We start from the raw sequence: 24237 nt of genomic DNA on the forward strand, positions 1-24237 counted from the left end.
TATATAAAATTATATAAAATAAAATTTTGAGAGCATACCGTAGAAGGACAAACCTAACAGTTAAAAATAAAAACCTAATACTTTTTCACCAGGCTTCTATTAATCACAAAGACTAATCAGTGATCAAACATGTAGTGAAAGATAAATTCATACCACAATTCCAAAATCTAACAAAATTCAGTTATGTTGGTAAACTAAAATCCTACAAGAGTATGAGAGGCTGAACTGAGATGGACCATTATACTGCAACATTAAAAAAATAGAAAAAGAGGCACTTTTACATACATGGTAGGAAAAAGCTTTTTATTCTATGATTGTTGTTTTATAGGGGAACACACTTATGTTTCAAAAACACAGGTAATTGAAACACAACAGTAAGAGCACATACACAGTGAAAGTGATTTAAATATTACATATATGTTAACATCTTCTACGGAAGAGGCCAACATACAGTTATGCGATATTCAGCCCTCTCCCATCAAAGCAACCCCCAGCTGTATGCAATGCTAACTCCAGTAAGGAAATTGGACCCCAGAATTTCCCCTTGTCTAATTAGAAGCAAGAGATCTGCTGATCCTTAGTCAGAGTTGGGAAAGTCGTCTTCGCCTTTGCCCATGAAAGGTTTGAGGTTCAGCCATTGGTTTGCGTACCTGAGTCATACTTTGCCTTTATCAAAAGAACCAACAGAGCAGCAATAAAAAGTAAACTGTATTTTGTTGTCTTATGTTGATTAAAAAAGACTGTCCTTTATATCTGAGATAATGAAAGACACCGAGGGTTAAAAAAAAAAAAATCAATTTCCAAGAAAATATCTTTTTCTTTCTTTCCATTTAAAATCTAAAATTCCGTTTGTTGAATACAAAGCTGTCAAATTTGATTTTCGGAAGCATCCTCATCATTAGTGGACTCCTCTTACTTCCTGTTTTTAAAGGGTGACTGATACTGTCAAAACACAAGTTTTTTAGGCACCTCCCACGAGAATTCATTTCTTCCAAAGTGACCGTAACATGCAGTCTTCTGGTAAATGGGCTTTTTTAGGTCCAAATCCCTGTGTGTATAATAAAAAGAAGAGAATAATTTTTCACATTAAGATACTTCATGATTACAAACATTAAAATCCTGATCCTGATGTCCATTTCATGCCCCTAGTCAAGCATGCGTATTCTGGAGATGCAAGCATACCAGTGAACATGTCCAATGGAGAACAATAAAAATGACAACAAAACTTAAATGTGAAGTACTTTAGGGCTCCAGGAAAAGTTCTTATTATTGAGAATTATTAATTTTAACGTAAAAGATGAAATAACCTTCAATTCCTTTTTTAAAACAAAACATACCTTTCTTCACAGCAAAGTAACCTAAAATTCTCGGAATAAAAAATTTATTTTACTTTATTTGAATTCCACATACGGTATAAGGCCAAATGCTGAAAGTATATGCTTCATATGAAACTTGAAAAGCACATCTGTTATCTTAAAAGATACGGCACACTGATAAATCCATTAAAAGTATCAACTGTGAAAACTGACAGAATGAGAGAAAGTCTCTTCTGTACTTCATGGAACAATCCCATGCCAGTTCAAGAGGCTGACTCTTACATTGTAACATCTAATGGTTTGCAAGAAGTCATTTCTAGGATGTGATCACCAAGATATTTTCCTTTTTGTGTGTTTCTATACCTGACAATGACTCCAGGCCGAAGATCAAAGTTTTTGTTCACAATATCCAGCAGCTCTTTCTCTGTTTTTTTGGAAGTTCCGTAAGTGAACAGTGAAATGGACAGTGGATGAGCTACCCCAATGGCGTAAGAAACCTATGGCAAAAAGACACCATAGTTAGCAAATAAACTTGGCACCTCAGTGGGCAACAGTATGCAAGAAAGCATTCATTCATGAACCATCTTAGGAAAACTAAGGCCTCTCCTTCACTTCCCATATTTGCACAATCTGTATTTGTAGAAAAAAAGAGAAAACTTTAAAAATGCAGAGGTTTCTGGCTTTCTTCCTCATTACCCAGTCACCCCATTTCATTTCCATGATAAGTGTCAGAGAGTTGAGGGCTCCATAAATGTCCAGAAAAAGAGACAATAAAATGAAAGCTAAATGAAAATTCCCAGCTTCACGAAGCTGATAGACTATTAGTGACATCACAGCGGTCTTGAACCAGGCACATCAAGGTCTTCCTTTCTTCAACTCCAAGCCATCAACAAGGCTACTTCTACTACAGTGTCTCATAAAATGTGTATTCAAGGTAAAGCTGAAAAGGAAAAATCCTTTTGAGAAAAGCAACACTGATAGTAAACCATACCTGAACCAGAACACGGCGACAGAGCCCAGCTTTCACAAGAGATTTGGCCACCCAACGGGCTGCGTATGCAGCTGATCGGTCCACCTTCGTATAGTCTTTGCCAGAAAAGGCACCACCTCCATGGGCTCCCCAGCCACCATAAGTATCCACAATGATCTTTCGACCAGTAACACCAGCATCACCCTGAATCAGCAAAAGAGTTTGTCTATTTTACAATTCATTTTATTGTAAGTCTTAAACAAGGCTATGCATCCTTCAGAAGACTACAACAGTGTGTAACTTCACCACATATGGATAGCTGTGGGGTAGACGAAGGAATGAACTTGTCCCACTGAGGTACAACAGTGGCTACAAATGTTCTTTAAAGCCAGATTCATAAGACAAGCCATTCAGGAATTGAGAACTGTAATCAAGCAAACAGGTTTACACCCAGATAGCTAGAGCATGCACTGCCTGGTTCAAAAGTAAATATTCCAGACAATATGGGAACTTTGGTTTAGAAGTGATGTATCTACCACTTCCAAGCTGAATACAGAATATTGCTAACATACGACATGCCATATAGGAACAACTGACAGTTTTTAAACTGTTAAAAAAAATAAAAACCAGGCTTTCATATGTTTTGGTCAAAATATGAAGTTGTGTGAATATTACATAGTAGATGTCTTTTTTGTATTTATACTTGAAAGGTACGTCAGTGCTACCTTATACATCATTACATGGAGGCAGGCAGACAACACATCCAGTGCAGCATCATTACGGAGACTGTCATACAAATGTGTACTAAATATTACATTTTCAACCCCCAAAAAATTATAGTCTAATTTAAACTATACACAACAGGTACAGAGCAGTAAGCAGTTATAGCTAATTGAGAAACAAGGATTACTTCTTTCTAAGAACAGATACTTATAGATGAATATTCTAAAATATTAATAAGAAAGTGCAGATAACCTTCCAGCTGCCTACACAGCTATACTGATTGCTCCCCACAAGTACTCGATATTTCCATTTAATCTTAGTTAGCTGCTCAGTACCTGACTAATTGTCTGACCCCCACAATTTACTAAATGCTTAAGCTTTCCAGTTTGAATGGAAACATGATCAAATTTTAAATTCCAGTACCTGTGCAGGTAGGTTTGAAATTCTTTGTCTACAGGATATCATGTCAGTAAAATTCAACTGCTGGAATGTTTGCATGGCAAACACAAGTGGAGAGTCAAAGTTTTTGTTAGAAAGACTGTGCGCATACACAGAGGAAAACCTTTGGCACTGTTTGTTCCATTCCGCTAGGAAAGCAGCAAGAGGTAAATCTGAACTGCAGATAGCTGAGCTTGTCTAAAGGATCCTGTCCTCCTGGGGTTCTTGTGCTTGATGTAAACTTAATTTCTGACAGCACAGACAGTTGCAATGAGAACACCTTGTGTGCCATCATGACTTGACTGCAGAACTGAGTGAGAGGAAGAGAAATGGACAGTTCAAAGGAAAAAAAACCAACCCAGCCCTCGTTTTAAAGGTGCTGAAAGAGCACCAACGCATTTGTAAAGCGCTGTAATATCCTCACAGTACCAGTGGGTGTTGCTGTTGGGAAAACGGTGATAGCAGCAAAATTAGTAATTTGCCATAGCCAGAATTCAAGGTACCACCGTGCTCAAAAACATAAAGTGAAAATCCCAAATGAAATACATGTGTCTTCCTTAGATGAACTGAGCTGGAGAGTAAGACATCTTCTATAGCTAGTGTTGTTAAAAATAAAACTGAGTAATACTCATGAAAAGTAATAAGAAAGTTGAAGACGTAAAAGACAAGGAAAGAAATAGTCATTTTCTGGTTGCCACAATGTTATTGTAAATTGCACAAGTGATGATAGCAGTTGTAAGGCCATGGACACACAGGCAGATTGACCCATACTAAGTAAACTTGTCCCAGGTTTAAAAAGCTGTAAACATCCACTGCAATGTGCCTGTGTTTGTATGTGCAAACATAAGCAATACAGAGTAGAAAAAGCAAAAAGAGTAGAAAAGGTATTCCTGGTTGGTTTACCATATGTAATTATATTACATTTTTAAATGGATGCAGTTCAATGCACACCTGAAAATTTTCATATGTGTAGCCTTCTTTTTGTATGTTCATTTGCTTCAAGTTACAGCTCAAGTGTCCCTCTCTGTTTGTCCATAGTCTAGCATGTCACTGATACACAAAGTTGCCGTGATACAACCAATTCAACTACACAAAAATACATTTTTTGTATAATCATTATTATAATTATTAATCTCAACACCCTCCTACCTGTTCCATGGCACTAATGTAAAAAAGACACAACACCTTAGAAATAATTCTGGAACATTTCAGTAAATGAATGAACTTGAACAGCAAAGGAAAAAACAATGTCTACTTGGATTTGTTGTAATATTGGACCTTATTTCAGGAAGGAGCTTTGAAATTTTGCTGTGATAGTTCTAAAATGAACTGAAGACTAAAACATTGAAAATGGTTAATTTGTTTTCAAAAACTAAATCTCAGAAGTCCTGATCCTACAGAGAGTGGAAGTTCTGCCTGACTTCTGTGAGTGCAGGATCAAATTATAAATCCCAGTTCCTGCATTGGCTAGATAAAGCAAAAGCAACATTTATTTTCACACCAGGAAAAGCCTAACAGGGGCTGATTTCCAGAACAGATTAACACCTTCAGCTCTCATTGGTGTCAGGCAGAACAGTGCGAGCTGTACAGATCTGAAAATCAGGTTCACTGTAAGAGAAATAAACCTCTTGTCCATCTCTCTGTAAGGAGTGCTTTCCATGAGAAAGGACTGTGTCTCACTCAGTGCTGGACTTGAGAAGGTCTGAGGAAACCTAGAGCTGGGCTGTACATTCCACATGCAATGTATGATTCAGCTCAACTTGCCTGCCTAGTCACAACACGTGTATGATATAACCATGCCCTCAAAGGGTACTTTGGCAGACAGCACATGAAACCCTAAATGCTTCTCCCACATACAACTTCCACTAGGCAGCTTGCTTCTTACACCCTAGGGCAGGCATGCCAGAAAGCTGAGCATTTCTTTTAAGACACACACCCAATGACAAAGACAAGTTAATAAAAGCACCAAAATAACACAGCACAAACCTGAGGCCCTCCAATAACAAAACGACCACTAGGCTGAAGGTGATAAATAGTTTTCTCATCCAAGTATTTTGCAGGAACAACAGCTTGAATCACACGATCCTTCAGGGTTTTGCGCATATTCTCCAGTGAAATGGTTTCATCATGCTGCACAGATATCACAATGGTGTGAACACGCACCGGGATGACTGCTCCGTTCTCCTGGATGTACTGAACTGTGACCTGAGTGGAACAGGGACAAGGAGGAAGTGAAAAACAAAGTTGGTATAAAACTTACTACTGGTCTACATCAAATGTTCTGCTATGCTATTCCAAGAGCCAAATGTCAATGTTGATGTTATAATGATCACTGCTCATATTGTTGCTAAGGTATAAGAAGTTAAGCCTATTTTCCCAGTCTTCTTTTTTGCTGTGCTGAGAAAAAAAAAAAGACTCAATATGGACAATCGGATTTTCTATGAAATTGTCCGAATCTGTCTTTTGGTTGGGATTTCCAGTGAAACTCTCAAGCCTCTGAAATTTATGTTCTCAGTGCATCTTCAAAAAGTCCAGCCCGAATCTCTAAACACAAATCAATCTTTTGGATCTCCTGTCAATTTTTCAACGAGCACAGGCCACTTAGTTCTGAAGGGTTAAACGTTTCTTCACTGGTAGGTGTTTAAGTGCTCCTAGCACTCTGATACAGGTTAACCATTTTCCAACAGTCAAGGAGACAGTATCATAAGCAGTAGAAATGCTTTATCTGCTACTTGTAGGTTATCCTGATACTCTGAACACCATCAATTGCTGTTTTAAAAAAATACCTAAGATTTCTGGAAATAAAAAGTTTTAGTTTTCAGTGATCTGGACTATCCATAGCAGTATTTACCTGCGTCTTAGAGTCAGGTCTCAGCCAAGGGAGTTCTCCATTACGCCTCAGCTCTGCTAACTTGGCATTCAGTTTATGAGCAAGAATAATCGTTAGAGGCATACATTCTTCTGTCTCATCTGTTGCATAACCAAACATCAAACCCTACAGGAGGAGAAGATACACTTCAATCACTGTTAAAAGCACCACAACCAAAGGCAACGAGATTTCATCTGAAGCAAAGAGTAAACAGTACCCTCTGGTTTACTTGCTACTGTTTTACATTACACTGCAAGAAATCTAAACTCAGATCAGGCTCCAACACGTTACAGTGTAATGAGAAACAAACCACGTTCCTAGAATTTTTCACTGAAAGCCTGAAGGTTTACATGTTGAGCTGGAAACCTGGACTAAAAAGGAGAAGTTTCTGTGAAAAAATCAGGTTCTTTCACAGAAAAAAAAAAAAAAAGAATCTGTTGGAGCAAAACAATTTCAGGACTATTCTGTCATAGGAAAGGTGTTATCATTAGCCTGGAAAGGTTGTAGAGGCTTTTATATATGAATACAGACACGCTTATATTGCAGCTCGCATCTGAAATTTCAGTGGAATGGGACGCGAGTACTCCATGAGACATACTATTCAACAGTTTAAGGCACCTGCCTCAGATTTTCAATACCACATGCTTCTTGTGACAGCTTCTACTCTTAGTCATGTTCCCTGCATCAGATTATCATTTGTTAAACAGACTTAGCAGCATTCTCTTTCTCCTCACCCAGCGTATGTTGTGATTAAAAAAAAGAAAAAAGACAGGAAGGTACTTTGATACAATGGGAAGGGAGGCATCAAAGTGCCAAAGAAAGTCAGATATCTTTTCATCTTATGCAGTTTTATGTCCCCATGACAGCATAAAAGCATTTTAATTTAGTCCTCAAGGGTTTTTTGAACAATATTAGCTTTGCTTCTGGACCCTGATATCTCCACTTATGGTTCTCAACAGCATTGTTATAAACTAGATATTACCACTAATGATAACTACAGTAAATGTTAAACTCACTCATACTGGCATCAGTCAGATTATGGTGGTTTTATGTTAACATCTTTCCCTTGGGAACATACCATAATTACCTACATGTGTTATTTAGCTATAGAAATGAAGCTTGGACAGCCTTAATTATGTGGAACACCTACTAAAATATCTGCCTCTGGGAAATAAGTGAGAATTAAAAGCACTCTGGCGTATTTGCCTTCATTCTACTAACGCTGAAGATAGTTGAAACACCGCCTAATTTTTTGCTGTGTAAAATCTCAAGAGTTCCATGAAAGTGAAAAGATCTTTTGTTTATTCCATCTTACAAGACAGGTCTGGCTGCAAGATGAATGGTCTAATGAATCTGAAGCTACTCAAGAAAAACATAAAATACATAAGCAAAAAACCTTTCCAAAGTTCTAGGGACACATCCTCAGCTACTACAAACTGCCAGAGCTCTCCTGACTTGCATGGAGTGTTATAACAAACACTGGGCAAAAGTATGCCCTCAAAGAACTTCCAACTGTCTTAATAAAATATGTTTTTTATTCTGGGTAGCCCAAGATGGAAGTACGGAAATCTTCACATGGGTTTTGATTTAGAGAATAGGGCAATCAGCTGGGGTAAATTTTTTCCATTCAAACAGCTTTGACGTTTTAGATGTGATGTTATGTCTACCTGATCTCCAGCACCAACATCCTCTTCATTCCTGTGTAGATGAACACCTTGGGCAATATCAGGTGACTGCTGTTCCAGTGCCACTAAAACATTACAAGTCTTGTAGTCAAAGCCTATTTGGAAAAAAACAGTAGCAGTGAATTAGCTTTTTCTGTCACAATCAAATAAAGTAACACGGAACCATATGACAAACTTTTCATTCTGAAGGATACTGTGTTCAGAACTCAAAACTTAACTGCTATTTTTAGGTAAATTTTTTGTTTGATACAACACTTGAAACTCTTTTGGGAGGGGGTGGGGAATATAGGGTTGCCTTTATTGCTTGTTACTGCTTGTTTTCTCTTGCATTGGCACCCTGTACCAAGCCAATTCAGATTATGAATTAACTGCAGAAAACTAGTCACAAAAGTAAATAATGAGCCTCTCCCAAATAAATAGTATTAAAAGCCTCTATGTAAATTTCTAGGAGCTGATGTTTTCAGCAACCAAAGGCTCTGCTCTCTGATACATTTTTTGCAATACATATAAAACAGTGTCTGTACCTAAATCTCTCATGGGAGTTTGTGCGAGAGCCACAAACAGAGAAAAAAGCAGATTCAAGTCTCACAGCAAATCTGGAAGCGGGAATTTACTTTACATTACTTTCAAAGAACAAAAGGAAGATTTTAAAAAGAAACTGAAAGACTTACAGAAGATTGTGGCAAAATTTTCCACCTGTTCCTAGGTATATTAATAGCAACTTGCTTCTCTCCAAATCCAACCTTTCCTAGAACTGTAGCTACTGGCAGCTGCTGACCAAACTCATGTTCAGCCAGTACAACATACATACACGTCCATATGCATATGATCCACTTGAAGAATGCTCTTCACCCTCTTTTACGTAGGCTATGTAGAGAAGAAAAGTTATATTTCTGTGTGCAATTGGTTTTTTTAGCTTTTTGTTTTACTTCTGCATAGAAAATGCTTTTTTACTGGGTCACTGCATCTCCCCTTATCATTTTTGGCAGTTAGGATAAAAAGGAGATTTATGACCTACTAAATTTGCCAGTGTTTTTTGAAAGCACTGCTGTTAGTTGATGGTGGAGGTAACCTGCAGATGTGCTGGTATAATATTCTCCCACCACAATGTCCCTGTAAATTCCATAGCAAAAGGACTGCAGGAAACAACTTTTTTTAACCAAAAGCTCTTAAAAGATACACTTCACTGTAACAGTAAACTTGGAATATTTGTAATGTATAAACAGATACATTGCAAATCAGAAAGTGAAATGTCCCTGGTATATAAAGCATTTTGTCTTTCTTATCATTTGTATACTATACAAACTGAATTTGGGCTGCACACTCCGCAGGGTAGGAGGAGTTCTTCAGAGCTAACAGAGCACCTTGCACGGTGAGAACCTGCTTTACACCTTTTGTAGATCCAACTACAGTACAAATATAAAAGGGTACAACAAAATGAACTAGGTTTCTTCTTCCCTCTCTTTTCCACCAAGGTGCATCAATTGGCTTGCCAAATGAACAACCAAGATTCAAGTTCTCGCAGGTTTGGAGGAGTGGGTAGATTCTGTGGCTCAAGTTGCAGTTAACTATTCTGGCCTAGTACCACAGTTCAAAGTATATTCTACCTAATCCCTTTCAGTTTTAACTAATATATGATGGTTTTTCTACTTACTGGGATAAAGCCAGAAAGTGTATCACGTAGCACCATGTAAGCAGCATTCACACAGGATATTCAGTTTTTATCAGGCTTGCTAAAGCCCATCTATGGAAATGGTGACAGACCTGTTTTGCAGTTGCCTATTGCTTGCTCTTCAAGGATTTCATGAGTTTTTCCACCAACCTTTAGCTGAATCATCATAGCCAATATGTCTAATTGCATCTCGGACAACTCGTTGATAATCCACAATAGCACGAGATGTGATCTCCCCACAAAGCAACACCATTCCTGTCTTACATACTGTCTCTGAAAAGAGAGATGAAAACAGGATTACAACAGCAGAATAACCCAGCCCACTAAGACAAATAACCATGTTTGTGACATTGGTGATTTTACCCAGATTTATATCAGATTTTACCCAGATTATATCCAGATGTACTGAGTATATACAGAGAAAATCCTTTCTACCTATATTTTTAGCGTTATTAGCCCCTTCTACAAGAAATTCTTTTCATATTCACCATAGTCTCAAAGTAAGGAAAGGGCTATTATGTCCAATTTACAAATAGGAAATTCAAAACACTGAGCATGATTCAGTGATATGCACAGACGTTAGGGAAATATTAAGTTGTGATTTCTAAATCCACTTAATCACTCTAAGGTATGTACTGAGGATGAATAAAACTCATCAGTGATCAACTGTTTTGAAAACATGCCTCCAGTCCCAGGAGGAACAATCTGAAGATGGGCTTTAGTTACATAATACATGAGCCTGAGAGTTGATGGTACAACTTTGTCTGAAGAGATTTCAAAATACAAGGAGTTATGGTGACTTGGACTGAAAAAATAGTACTTTATTAAATATAGTAAATTACCTTTTCAACAAAACATTCAAGTAGCCTTTCAAAAATCCACTGTAATGAAGCAAAATCTGTTTCTCCCAGGAAAATTCAGTCCACAAACAAAATTGACTATCCTACCCTTCTACAGCCTGCTTAGGCTTCAGTCTTTACAAAAACTTTTACTGTTTCTTCCCATCTCTCCTTCTCTTGAAGACTAATTCTTCTGTAATTTTTGAGAGTAAAATAAGTTACCAAATGATAGCATCGAGGTTTTTTCAAAGATCATTAAAAAAAAAGAATGGTGACTAGGTGATGACTTAAAGCAGCAAACAACTCACCGCAAGCAACCTTGGCATTTGGGTCCTGTTTGAGATGGGCGTCTAGTACAGCATCGCTGATTTGATCACAGATTTTATCTGCAAGACATCAAAGTTGTGATTCAAAACCATAGCACTCTATAAAAAACATGGAATGTTTGCATCACTTTGAATAGGTAGTCATTTGAGCAAGGAATTATTTTATGGCTTATTACTGGAGTATTTAAGCAAGCTAAATAGAAAGACATGAAACATCCTGCCAGCAAAGTCAGTAGACACAATGGGGAATTTACTTACTGTTGTAAACTAATGGTGACTACAACTTTACCTGTAGGTTTTTTCTGCACTTAAGTGTGAAACAAGTATGTTATGCAGAGAATTACCCGAGAGGCTAAGAGGCTTTACTCCCAGCCTTCTCCTTCTCTAACACCACAAGCCAATACAGCATGCACTCCACATCAGAAGTATTCTAACAAGAAGGTGATATTCCACCTACAACTTCCATCTCCCCAACAGAAAGCTAGAATGAACCTGACCAACACAGCTGGTAAAGCCTGAGAAAGTGTTTAGATTAATACAAATAATGCACAGCGCAGAGTCAAGAGCCTGTTTCAGGTTTGCTACTTCTCACCTCTGCCTACCATCCTGCAATGCCATCTCCTAATAGTCCCTGCAACGCACCTAAGGCCAGGGATCGAGCAGCACACACAGAAGCAAGAAGGGGTTACCAAGCAAAGTCTGCCTGAAGTAAATCTTGAGTGTATCTTCAGTTACATCCCAAATACAAAGGCTTCAGATCAAGTTTATCATAATAATCTTTTCTCTTTTTCTTTCTTTTCTTACCTTTTTAATGAACAATGAATCTTAATCAAATAATGTAGCTAATCTAATGAACACAGAAGGGCAGCACCCATAACAATGCCTTCCACACAAAAATGGTAATTTTTCTCATACATTTTAATTTTATTGTTCTTAAAAAAAAAGTCTAGTATTGCATACTATGTTTAGGTGTTGCCATAGCATGCTGTGTGGCAAAATAATCTCCTGCCTTGCCATTTGCAACACAATCTGTTGGAAAGCAATGTTTTGCAAGAGTATGTCATTAGAGCCTTTTAAGACATTTAACCTCAAGTCAAAATAAATTCTCATTTATTTTCATGAGGAAGGTGTACATTTATCTAAAAAGGAAAAATCAAAGACTAGAGAATTAATGTGATTCTGACACTCTTACCTCCCACGTTAACCACTTCAACACAAAAAGAATGAACACAAAAGACAATTAACAGATGTAGGCTGCACTGGAACTTTCAGCAAGAACTGTACGTGTATTACTAAATTTGGGACAATTATTACCAAAACCAGGAATCAGACACCATTCTTGCAATTTAGTTAGAAGTCTAAATGAACCTTGTTTAGCAAGACCAGAGACAAAGGTGGCAGGAGTGATTAAAATGTTTCTCTGCTTGCTCTTTTCAAAGTTTCCATTTTTGTAAGGAAATATAGGCATATTTTCAAGCATAAAAGCAAAAATTATTGATGAAAATACGTAATTTTTTATTACCTGGGTGGGACAACAGAGCAACTGGGAAAAAGATGACCTTCTTAGTGCAGGTCCAATGCCCTGCAGTAAACTCCTACTGATTGGAACTGCTTTGTAGTCTTTTTTTTTCACCACCCAGAGTTTCTATGCCAGGAATAACCTTTATTAGGTTCTTGCTCCACATGAAGCATGTCTCACCTGCATTAAATGCCAGTGTCCCATGTTTGTCTAAGTTCCCTGTATGGCACATACTGGGATATTATATGCATTCTTTCCAAAACATGTAAGAAGAGCACAGGTGACTAGTGACTAATTCATCCTCATTTGCCCTCGTGGCACCTATCTGGTACAAAGAACCTTATGTCGGTGTGGCATGCTGTGGTTGAAATTAATTTATGAACTAAAACTTTCATTAAATGTCTCAAGGGAGCATTACTCACAGTAGGCAGTGAAAGCAGCAAGTGAAGATTTAACAGGATGTTGGTTTGGTTGGTTTTTTTGCATTAACTGTATCATTAGTATCTACAGTATTTCATGGATATCGGTAGACAGAAGCAGCTCTTTTGCTTCCCTCTCAGAGAAGTAACGCATTCAGAGAAGCAAACGTTCATGATCAAAAGCACAGTCCATGGGGAAACTTTGTCTTACAAAACTGTTACTCTGAAAAGATCATGATATAAAACCAGGTGAACAGTCATCCATAGAAATGAAAATATCTCCATACAATAGTATTAGTGGCATTACTACAAAAATACTAGATTTTGGTGGTGGTATTCCAAAGATGACACTCAGAAGCTGCGGGAAGGTTTAAGACAGACTGAGAAGAATGCCCCCAAATCAGAAAAGTCTGTCTTACAGGATGAAATCAATCAAACTCAATTGTGTTTTGAAAAGCTGAAGGAAAGGCAACCTACCAGAGGAAATCCTTATAGGCATTGGGATCACAGTCTCTAAGAACCTAACAATAATATGCTGAGGGAAAAGTTTTTGTCTGATGGACAATAATGTAACTACAGTTGATAGCCAGAAATCAGAAAGACAGATAAAGATTCAGAAAGGAAAATCTTAAAAGGGTGAGAGCCATTGAAACCATTCATCTAGAGGCGTGCAGGATTCCTTGTTCCTTCAAATCTGTAGATGAAAACTGGATATCTTTTTAAAAGGTATGAATGAAATTCAACCATCATTTACTGGCATGTTTGAAGAATTCTTGCATGAAATATTATTACCTGTGTATTGAAGTCAGACCAGATTATATATCAGAGGTCCCTTCTGGTCTTTAAAATCTATGTGAGATTTTAATCAATTAAAATAATAAATTAGAATAATTTAATCTACTCTGCTGACAGCATATCTTCAGATTAAAATAGGCTGAAACAAATCAGTTTGACAATCAGTTGACAGTCATATCTGATTGTTGGTGCAACAACCAACAGTTGTAGTGCAACTAGATCCAAATACAGATACAGATACATCTATCAAGACTGGAAAGAGAAATCTAGCTGGGTGATTGGCTGATTAATGCATTAAATTAAAGGCATGTCTATTACTAAAGGTCTCTGGTGTAAAATAAAACCAGGCATTCTATTTTTAGCATAGCTTAGCAGCTTTGTGCACTCTTCATTCTGTTATTTAAATTTCTCTTCTCAACCGTCCCATTTCTCTTATTAGCTGCTAAATGTGACTGATTATGTTTGTCCAATATTTCCTTTTTTTTGTTCCTTGTATTTTATAACAGGGAAAGCATAATGGCCCACCTCTGGTGAGATGTTACTGTTTAAAAAAATGACGTAATAGGTAAGAATTCAGTTCATGCATACCTTCATCCAATAGGATGAATATTGCAAAAAGGATGTTTAGGCTGAGGACTTCTTGACAGAGTAGGAAAGTATTAGATAACCACGAATTCTTTTCATGAAATCCAATCATCCCACAGACCCAACCTTATGGCAGAGGTGCCAATTAGCTGTAAAACAGCTCTTGCTAACTATAAAAGGAATGAATGAGTCCAGGGGAGCTGATGATAAACCCCACTCAAGTGCCCAGCTGACAAATTATGAAGTAGAGGAGGAACACAACAACAAAAGTGATCTCCAATAATTGGAAGGATCTTCACAGTTTTCTAGACAGTTGGACGTAAGTTTCTGACATGAATCTCGAACATGTAAGAGCCTTACACAAGCTGTGGCATCTGCAAGTTCTCGGGAGCTCCCAAGAATTCAGTTTCATGGATTCACCACATACGCACAAAAAAATTTATGAACAGCAGTAACGACTGAAAATTTAATTAAAAAAAATCTCTGCCCTTTGAAGCACAACAAAGAGCTACAACCACACTTAAGACTTTGATGGTGTAGTAAATATAACTAACATTGAACATTTCAAAAGGTAAGGCTGATTTTCTTAAAAACCTGTGATCATCAAAATAAAATTAGCTATTTTTAATGATATGTTGTTTATATCAACAGAAAAAATTAAACTAGAATGTGAAATTATATATTCAAAATGTGATGAACTGAGGAATTCTCAGTTTTCTGTTAAAAAATTGAAACAGTCACGAAAATCAAGATACTTATCATGAGCACTTCATCAAAAAATAAGCTTTCCACCAAAAAAGTTTCACTAGAAAGCCTATGAATAGCTGAATTGTGCTGTATTACATTTTTCTGATTTAAAAGACTCTTGAGGAGTGCTACTTGGTAACTGCAGTGGTACTTCAATATTAACACTACACTGTTTAAATATCTTGTGCATCTGTTCTCTTTGTTCAATACACAGTTTACTGAAGTACAATGTATATCGTTAAGTATATACAATGTTTGATATTGTTACATATATATAACATGACATATAAGACATGCAAGCATCAACTTGCTGGAAAGATCTGCATTTTCTGTTTGTTTGGGCTTTTTTCTTTTGTGGTTTTTTTCCATGAATATCCAGAAGACAAACATATGTTTTTAACACGGTTGAAAATGTGAGGGCGCTGTTAGCAGACGTTTTCTCTTATATTTTTAAAGCAATTTATTGATACTTACTGGAAAACTGAATGACATTCTGTTTGCAGGCAATTCCACCTGAAGTCACACCAGATAGGGGAAGGAATTAATCTTAAGCGGTTTGGCACCTCTAAGACATCGTGGGTCAGAGAAACACACAATGCCTTTCAAAGCACAGTGAAACCATTGTGCAGCACGGACAGACACTACTGGACAAAGCAAAGTGGAACAGTGACAATAAACAGCTATCTAAAAAAAACATGAAATCTTTCTCTTCCCCATGCTGCTATGTGCTTTTATTATACTGAAATTAAAAAGTTACATGTAAAACTTCAGAGAATTTGGAATTTACCCTACTAAATTGCAAGATTAAAGACCGAGAAGAAAGTCCCAAATTTTAGACCCAAGTGTTTTTGAAGAATTTGGACTCAGAAGATGGGATAAACAGAGTCTTCTCCAAAGTCTTTGGGGAACGTAGGTAATACCTGTATGTTAATTATTGCCAGCTATTACTTGCTTCTATGGAATTTGGGCTTCTCAGTGACACACAACTCTGAGGCATTGCACAGATATAAGGCAGCTCTCTGTATACCCAAATAAATAAGCATGTAATTTCTACTGCTTTACTTATTAAAGTCCTTTAATGGAGGTCTCCATTAAAGCACTCAGTCCTCAGCTAATATAATCAGAACAATTCAAATTTCCACCAGACAAAGATCTGGCTCAGGATCTTTACTTCATATAATGCCCTCTAGCAAAATTATACTGCCACATACAGAAGAGAAATAATCAAGAACACGCAAATTATCCATTTGGTATCAAACGGCAGAACTCAAAACTCACAATAAAATTCTAGCGCTACAGATAATGTCAGAAGCCCAACCACAGCCTCAGACACCTGGCCCCATTTTAAGAAATAGCCAACATCTTCCTGGGTGATAAAAACCTAATGGCAAGTCTACAATTGCCCATGTAAAAACAGAGACAGGAAAAAGGGGGGTTGTCCAGGGCGTAAGGGTGATCAATTTGCTGTCAGAAACTAGAGCTATCGCTGAGACAATTAAGACCTATTGCTGGGCTGTGCTCAGCAACAAGAATTTGCAGGACCACCCAGAGCTACTTACTGTCAACCTGTCCTCCCTTGATCTGGAAAACCTTTCTTTCATCAAAGGCGTTTGGGTTTTCAGTTCCCTACATGAAGATCTAGGCTGTTTAATAAAGTATAAGCATCACAGTCTTGAAAATGTCTTGTGTAAATTTCAGTTTCCCACTCCAGCCTCTCTGGTTGCCACTTCGCATCTCTCAGTACCCAGAGATCTGGCAATCTCTGCCAGATGAGAGGCTGTACACAAATCTAACCAGTGGTAACACTCTTCATCAAAGGCCTGCGAGTATTTCAGGTCAGGAGGAAAATAATGCTCATGGGGCTTAGAAGAAGGTCCACCGAGCGCCAATAGAGTTTCTGGAAATAAAGAAGGGAATGTGAATAAGAACTAAAAAATAAGCCAGACTCTAAAACAAGAAACGACAAAAAGAGAATTGGTGAAGGAAAGAAACCAAGAACAAAGCTAAACCTGAGGACTCGGTTGAACTCTTTCTGTTCTGAGACTTACCTATTATTGCCCTAGGGGAATTAAAAATAATGATTAGAGTAGCATAAATTGTGACCTGTCATCTTTGGAAATACCATCATCAATGAAAATAACCATACTGTATAATGTTATTTTTCCTATGAAACTGCATTGCATGACAGACGCTGGATATAATTATATATAAATTTGGGATGGGACCTATGTCCCAAGGACTGAATGTTGTTGCCATTTTCTGATGTGTTACGTCAGAAAGAACCCCAACTGGCTTAACCTGATGTAGCTGCCTTGACATTGACAGAGAAGTACTCAATTGCATCAGCCATGGATTTGATCTGCAGTAATAAGTTAATATTATAGATGAGTATCAGAATTATAGACATAAAATTCTCACTGCTGAACTTTTTATTCTCTGCTATGTCATTCCACGCATTTATGATTTACTCACACAACATGAGTACAGACCTGAAAAAGCCTGATTATTAGCAAAAGGTACAGGACGCAAATCAGCTTCTAAAATAAACACACTTTTCAGGACATCAAACAGTCTATTGTCCCCTGGCCTCATTTGGGGGAACACTTGCTGTTGACATAAGGTCCATGTTTATGGCAGACGAACATTTGTTTTCAATAAAATGGAACTAAGCTCTGCTGACCATACATAAAGTTTAGCAAATAACTGTCCACTATTTGCTTAAGCAATTCCATATATTGCATCAGATGATGGAATGGGGGAAAAAATCAGCAACTGTGCCATGTACAGCTGCTGGGACCATTGATTTTTAAAGGCTTTAAAATAGCCTGCTTAAAGATACTCCTGTCGTGTGACAGTTTTAGAGCACAGCATACATGCAGGACAGTTTCACAGGGCCCATAAAGACACAGAACTTGAGAAGCAAGCTATGCATTCTTTTCCATATGTGAAACTTGAGTCTATCAGAGATATAGTAAGTAATGCACAGTAATACTGGAAGAAATTCAGATTAAAAGGAAGGAGCAGCAACCATACACCCCACTGCCCTCCTCAGTGTAACACACACCCTGCAAAAGCACGTAAGCTCCTGTTGGAAGCATCCTAGTTATAGCGGTTCTATAGTCTATATGGACAAGGTCCAACAGAAATAAAGTAAAAAGCACTTTATTACAAATAACTTCTATAATAAGATTAATAGCAGGTGAATTCTTCTTCAGGCTTTTAAAACATTTTAAATGAAAATACTAATTTTTTTACACATTTGTCAGAGCTGGTTTCTTACCTGGATGTCCTTCTCCCACCGACTCCGATGTGAACATGAAAGCCCCTTCATCATCCAGCGTGTGATCACATAAACCATCCACCGGCCCATTCATGATTGCGATGCTTTTCCTGATGGATTCTTATAAACAGCAGTTGAAGAGTTCTACCTTTAGTGCCTTCTCTTAAAGGAGAAGGTTCTTTATCAGCAGGACTATTGCTGTCTTCGCTTACTACCTCTTACACTACCCTGAATTTCAGTGTGTGAAATCAGCATGTGCTTGCATCTGTGTACGCATGCAAGGAGTATGCATGCGCCTGAAGTCTGTATCCCTACCTAGCCTGATCTGTCAGTCCCTGAGCTGCTCCTATATATGGAAAAGTGAAAGTGCCTAGATAATCATGTGAGGAAAATGGAAGAGCCCATTTCTTGGCAGGGGAGTTAGTTAACTTTAGGATATTTCACTAATTAACTCAGTTCTTGGAAACATTCTGGATTCAACCCATGCAAGATTGGTTATCTTCGCAACTCAGCTGAGCATGAAGTAATGCAGGAGTACGGCTGGCAGTTCAGGGCAGCTGCTTCTTCACTTTGTCTCTCCCCTAATTCTGGGATCTACATTGGGCTTCCAACTGTGTGTTGTGGTTTTACAGGGATAGATAAGAAATCTGTAAATGCATGTCTTCCCTAGCAAGAGACCGGGAGAAGTTTGTTCTGCATGATATAGCTGTATTTTCCTTTTACTTTTTAATCTCTTGAAAAGTAAAATTCTCTCCTGATTTTTTTTTTCCATTTTCATTCATTCTTCATGCACATTCAAGAGACGAAATGTGATAAGATCTAGCATGATGAGTGCTTCTCATTTACGCAGACCTTTCCCTTCAGCCTTTGCTTTTCTTTTCCTCTGTCCTCTCTTCTATTAATTCAGATCCATCTTAATGCTCTTTTTGTATGATATTCTCATATTATAATCCATAACCCTCAGAAATACAATAACAGCCACATCTGAGTACTCAGTGCTCAGTTCTGCCACGGAAAATTTCTTCTAGTCAGATGGCTCGTGTCTGGAATGCTGATGATATGACAGGTATGAAGAGAGGTGGCATTTTGTGTCTCTAAGCATACAAAAAACAAGGAAACATACCCATGGGGCAGATCCAGAAAATGCCCAGCACTACTTCACCATTATAAAAAAGTGTAACTTCTTAATTCCTTTGCAGAAACCGTTCTCGTCTCAATCTCAGACCAAATCATTGATCTACCAAAATGAAAATTTCCCTTTACCTCAATGAACACTGAATCATACTCTCGTAATCATTCATCGTGTACCTGATACTTGGATTGGAACGAGTAACATACTGCTTGTTCTATTGCCCTTGCAATTTTGACAGCAATGAAAGATCACTTTATTATAAGGCCCCCTGGATTCAAATTTCTGCATTGCTACATATTTATGTAAGAATTCATTAGAATTTTCACTTTCTGCCTACATTCCTGAAAACAATAACCAATGCCTGTGAATGTTCACCAGTAATTTGCTGTAGCATCGGTCCCTCTCTGATTATCATTGACATGGAATCGTTCATTTCAAAGACATTTTCTTGGTTTCCTGTTGTACACAATCCACTTAACGGAATTAAAAGCACTATTTGCACTTAAAAATGCAGAATTCACACATTAATGATACATGTTAAGAGGAATAGTTTTCTCTGGAGTAAAATGCCATCCCACTGACACAAAGATTCTATCCCAGCCTGAATAAATTATGCATTAACAACACCTAGAAAAATAGAATTTGTAAAAAAAATAGACGACCAAAGAGTAACTAATTATATTAACCCTAGTTAACAGGTAACATTCAAAAAAGATATATTAACTTTTCAAGTAAAGGAACACCAGTGATAAGTATTCATTCTTAAATGTAAATTATTTTTCTCTATGGAATTAAAGAAAGACACAATGGCAATGGATGAAAACTTTTTTTGTACAGGTAAGAGTTTTCATTCTAATTCTACAAACAATCCTCCAGCAAAAGCAGACAAGATTGACTACTGTCAGTCTGTGAGTTCTGCTCTCTCTTGCTTCTGGTTTTGCTTTTCTTGGGTTTCGATGCCACTTAAGGACAGAATTTGTAGTTTGGGAATCCACATTCTTGTTTTTAACAGGAACACTTTGTAACACTTAAGCAGAATGCAGGAACAGGCCTCTCTCATAATCCTCTTATCCCATATAAAAATTAAAAAAACCCACAAGCTCTTAAAATGCTGCAGAGTGCAAGCAATTTGACATACAGAAGTAATGAATTTGCAGGCCCATTGCTTATTTTTCTTTTACAGTTCCTTTTTTCGGGCTCACTTCTGGCTAGTTAAATGCATTGGTCCTTGAGTCCTGCGGAGGATCACCCGTCGTTAAAATAGCATCTCTGGTAATAGTATTCTAGAAATGCTGCACAGCTGCATTTCGCATAACTTGTGTAAAACCTCCAGTTTGAACTGCTTCCAGTCGTGGTTTTACTATCAAGGGCAGCACATTTGCTTTATGGCCATGAAGCATCTCAGCATGTTCTCTTCTAGGACATCTGTGACCAGCTCCAAACCACTGTACGGTTAGGTAATGTTTAATTTGGCTTCTCTTCCCAGACAATTTGACTTGTTAAATATTTGTAAAAAGGTAAGATAGTGCTCTACCATCATGTCTTTTTGGCACAGATCTTCTGCCTATGCAAAAAAAAAAAAAAAAAAAAAAAGAGGATGACAGTAAAATAATGATTGATATCAGCATTTTTCCCCACTACATTTTATTGATAATGACTCATCAGTCAATGTAACGGGCTTCCAAATTTTCTGCTAACTTTATTGCCACACTCAACAGCTTTGTGGGACTGAGCTCTAAGAAAGTCACTTTCGCTGCAAATCTCTTTATAATTCATATATTGTCCTTCATTGCATTAAGTATCTTTTGACTATAATCTATGACCTTTACTCAGAAGATACCTAATGGCAAAGTCCTCTTAATCAGTATGACTCCTGTGCTTTGAAATGAAGCTAAAGACAAGAAAATTACGACGTAAAATAACACTGTCTTTCTGTATTGCTCTAAGTATTTATTCATATTGACTGTAATGTCAATCCCAACCACTGGAATAGCAATGTGAATCTTTCTGTTAACTGTTAAGAGTCTTCATATTTGGCACCATCACATGGTTTTGCTACTTTTACTCATAGAAGTTCTGCAAAACTACCCTCCTACTTCATATAATATGTAACAGCTGTCAAAATGCATGGTTTTACTGCAGCCTTGAGAAAGCCCTGAAAATAATGAAGGGAACAAGATATAACCAAGAAAATAATTTTATGAATGATTGCTATTGATGCTGCTGATTCTCTAGACAGATATGATTGATAAATTGTCTTGACCCTAGATCTCTCATGACATAGTCTCACCAGATCATTTTACTTGCTTACCTTCTCCTTTCCTACCCGTATCTACTTTTCTCCTCTACTCCCTTTCCCTCATTTTTTTGTTTATATCCTTTTCATTAAAACACATTTCCCTTCTTTTTTTTTTCCCCCTTTGAGTTACTCCTTTCCAGCTCCCTACCTGTCTCTAATGATGTCCCATTTATGTTATAAACCACTGAGAATGGAGCCTACATGGATGAATGATGTCTATAGAAATGAAGAAACACGTTTGAGCTAATAGCTTACAGATAAAACACTTCTAACTATCACAGCAGAAGGGGAAGGAAGAAAGTAAGTATCCTTAAGACCTGGTCATCCTCACTTCAGCTGCAGAAGAATGTTTTCACTGGAAGCAGTACAGGTTTAGACTCATTCACTCATACTGTTTCACCACCATGGTAACTTTTAGGTGACTTCTTCTGAGTGAGGAGGAAGTTGTATCAAGAACTCTGAAGAACTTCTGCGTGACTATAATCAGCTGTGAGAAAACCATTGCTTAAGCTGTGTAATTTGTCTCCCACCACAACTTTCAAATGCAAAGGACAATGACTTGATTTGTAGAGATCGCACACTTCACAGTAACTTGAAACTACAATACCATTGTCGTTGAAGCACCCAAACATGCTTAACTTTAACAATATACAGAAATACTTCATGCATACAAATAACACATAGGGAAGTGTTTTCCTAAATACTTATTCTATCACCAGACGAGACTTCATTTATTAAAGTTAACTGTTTAACAGTTAACTGTTTAAGTTTCTTGTCTTCCTGTTTTATTCTCACTACAAAATCATGCAAGGAATTTACTCCTAATTTATGCCTTTGGAAATAAAAGTTTTACAGGTGTTTGCAAAAACAACTTTAATACTAGTTTCATCTGTGCTATTTAAGAGGAGTAGGTCATATAATACAATACAATAAATATAGTACATATAATACAATAAAATAGCGTGTTTTCAAGAAGTTACTACAGTTCATCTTTTTTACTATTGGAAATAAGCACTAAATTATGCAAGCCTCATAGGGGTGTCTTTGAGGGCTTTTTGGTTTGCTGGTGAAAAGACTTGATTTGACCTGTACCTTTTTGTTTGGGGGAAGTGGATATTTTGGGTTTTTTTTAAAGTTAACATAAGGAACATTTGTTTTGCTGGGTTTATTTCTTCTGCATGAAGAATTACAAGCCTGGTCAGAGCAATAGAGCTTGAACATCAGGAACTAAACACAGAACACCCACCTGCTTCAGAACTCTTACCTCTATCTATTATTACCCAAAAATAAGTGTCTCAAGGCCTCTCAGATGTGCAGGTGTAGAATTTCACTGGCTCATAAACATTCAGGGTAAAATAAATATTGTGGGACAGAAAAAACAGTTGTGATTGTAGAAGGAATTAGTTAGTGTGTATTCTGAGAGGGGTGTTTATCGCCCAGCATTTGTTCTTTCACATCACCTTTCTCCTTCTCTGGAGTATGGGACCTCCTGCAACCTCTGCATACTACCATAAGCAATTAAACTCTTTCATTCTTGAATTTTCTTACAACCTTTTGAGTCAATGCTAATTCCACTCACAGCAATTTCTTGGTGTGCATTGTATGTAACTTATTCCACACTTTCTCCAGCTTCAGAGAGATCCTTTGCTGTGTCTCCCATCTGCCTTCCCTTCTGCTCCCTATGAAGTCTTTCCAAGTTCTTCCATTACTAACATCAAAGAAAATAATTAATTTTACTCCTATCCCATGTGCTTGTCCTCTTTGCATCTGCTTGACCTCAAATTCTCTAATCTGACACATCACTGAATCATAGAATGTTTCAGGCTGGACGGTCTCTAGTCCAATCCTCTGCTCAAAGCAGGACCAACTTGAACAAGTTGCTCATGGCCATGTCATGAAGTAACTTGTGCCAGGGCCTTATACATTAAGTAGCAACTTTAGCTTGTTTTTTAGGAAATAATTAGAGTTACTTTGGGCACTGAATTCTGCTTTCATTAAGGTCAGCTGTAGTCTTGGTACCAATTTCACTGGAAGCATTATTTCCTCAGAACTGGGAGACCAGGCAGAATTGAGTACAATTTAATTTTCTGTTTATTCACTTAATAAAAGTCCTAGCTGTTTATGTCTCAACCCCTACATCACTCCTCAAGGCTCTGTAAACTAAATACCTGTTTACAAACACAGGCATTTTTAACACCTCATAGATAGACACCTCAGTTTCCTGCATAATAATGATAATTTTAAAAGTCTCCATTTTCTAATAAGTCTTCATAAATTAGAATTGTTGTACCAAAAAAGGTGGAAAAATAGCAAGATTAGTTAAAGTTTAAGGTTTCCCTTACACTGATTGGTTTTTATTGCTTCATTTACACAGCATTAAACCATACTGGTATATAATTAGTTCTGCCTTTAGTCTTTGGCAGTTTTTTCTGTTTAAGTTATAAGCTCTACAGAGCGATGTTCAAGCATTTGTTTGTGTTACATCCCTATGTGGAGCACTATTACAACAGAATCACACATTCTCTGGGTCCTCCATAAATGATGAGGGGGTAGATGAGAAAGAATGGAGGCCTATTCCATCTTTGTCTCCTGCAGCAAAAAGTTTTTTAAGTTTGCAAACATA

General features: G+C 37.4%; 1 protein-coding gene across 1 annotated transcript; it reads right to left on the reverse strand.

Moving 5' to 3' along the window:
- Nucleotides 1-279: 279 nt before the first annotated feature.
- Nucleotides 280-18518, reverse strand: MAT1A (methionine adenosyltransferase 1A). The gene is made up of 9 exons (XM_074154837.1): nt 18184-18518; nt 10821-10898; nt 9824-9946; nt 7984-8096; nt 6299-6442; nt 5434-5652; nt 2308-2490; nt 1680-1813; nt 280-1048 (listed from the first exon to the last, which is right to left on the reverse strand). The coding sequence occupies exons 1-9, from the start codon at nt 18275-18277 to the stop codon at nt 946-948; spliced, it is 1191 nt and encodes a 396-aa protein (XP_074010938.1). The 5' UTR covers nt 18278-18518; the 3' UTR covers nt 280-945.
- Nucleotides 18519-24237: the final 5719 nt, after the last annotated feature.

The sequence above is a fragment of the Numenius arquata genome, chromosome 10 (assembly GCF_964106895.1).
Source record: "Numenius arquata chromosome 10, bNumArq3.hap1.1, whole genome shotgun sequence".
Classification (NCBI taxonomy): Eukaryota; Metazoa; Chordata; class Aves; order Charadriiformes; family Scolopacidae; genus Numenius; species Numenius arquata.

What these genes read in the sequence shown, in the direction of transcription:
- MAT1A (XM_074154837.1), bottom strand. Translation starts at nt 18,277, where the DNA reads ATGAATGGGCCGGTGGATGGTTTATGTGATCACACGCTGGATGATGAA. An exon ending in GACCTGACTCTAAGACGCAG is followed by an intron (nt 5,653 to 6,298) that starts GTAAATACTGCT and finishes TGTTCCACTCAG; the next exon opens with GTCACAGTTCAGTACATCCA. An exon ending in GTCGCCGTGTTCTGGTTCAG is followed by an intron (nt 1,814 to 2,307) that starts GTATGGTTTACT and finishes TTTTTGCCATAG; the next exon opens with GTTTCTTACGCCATTGGGGT.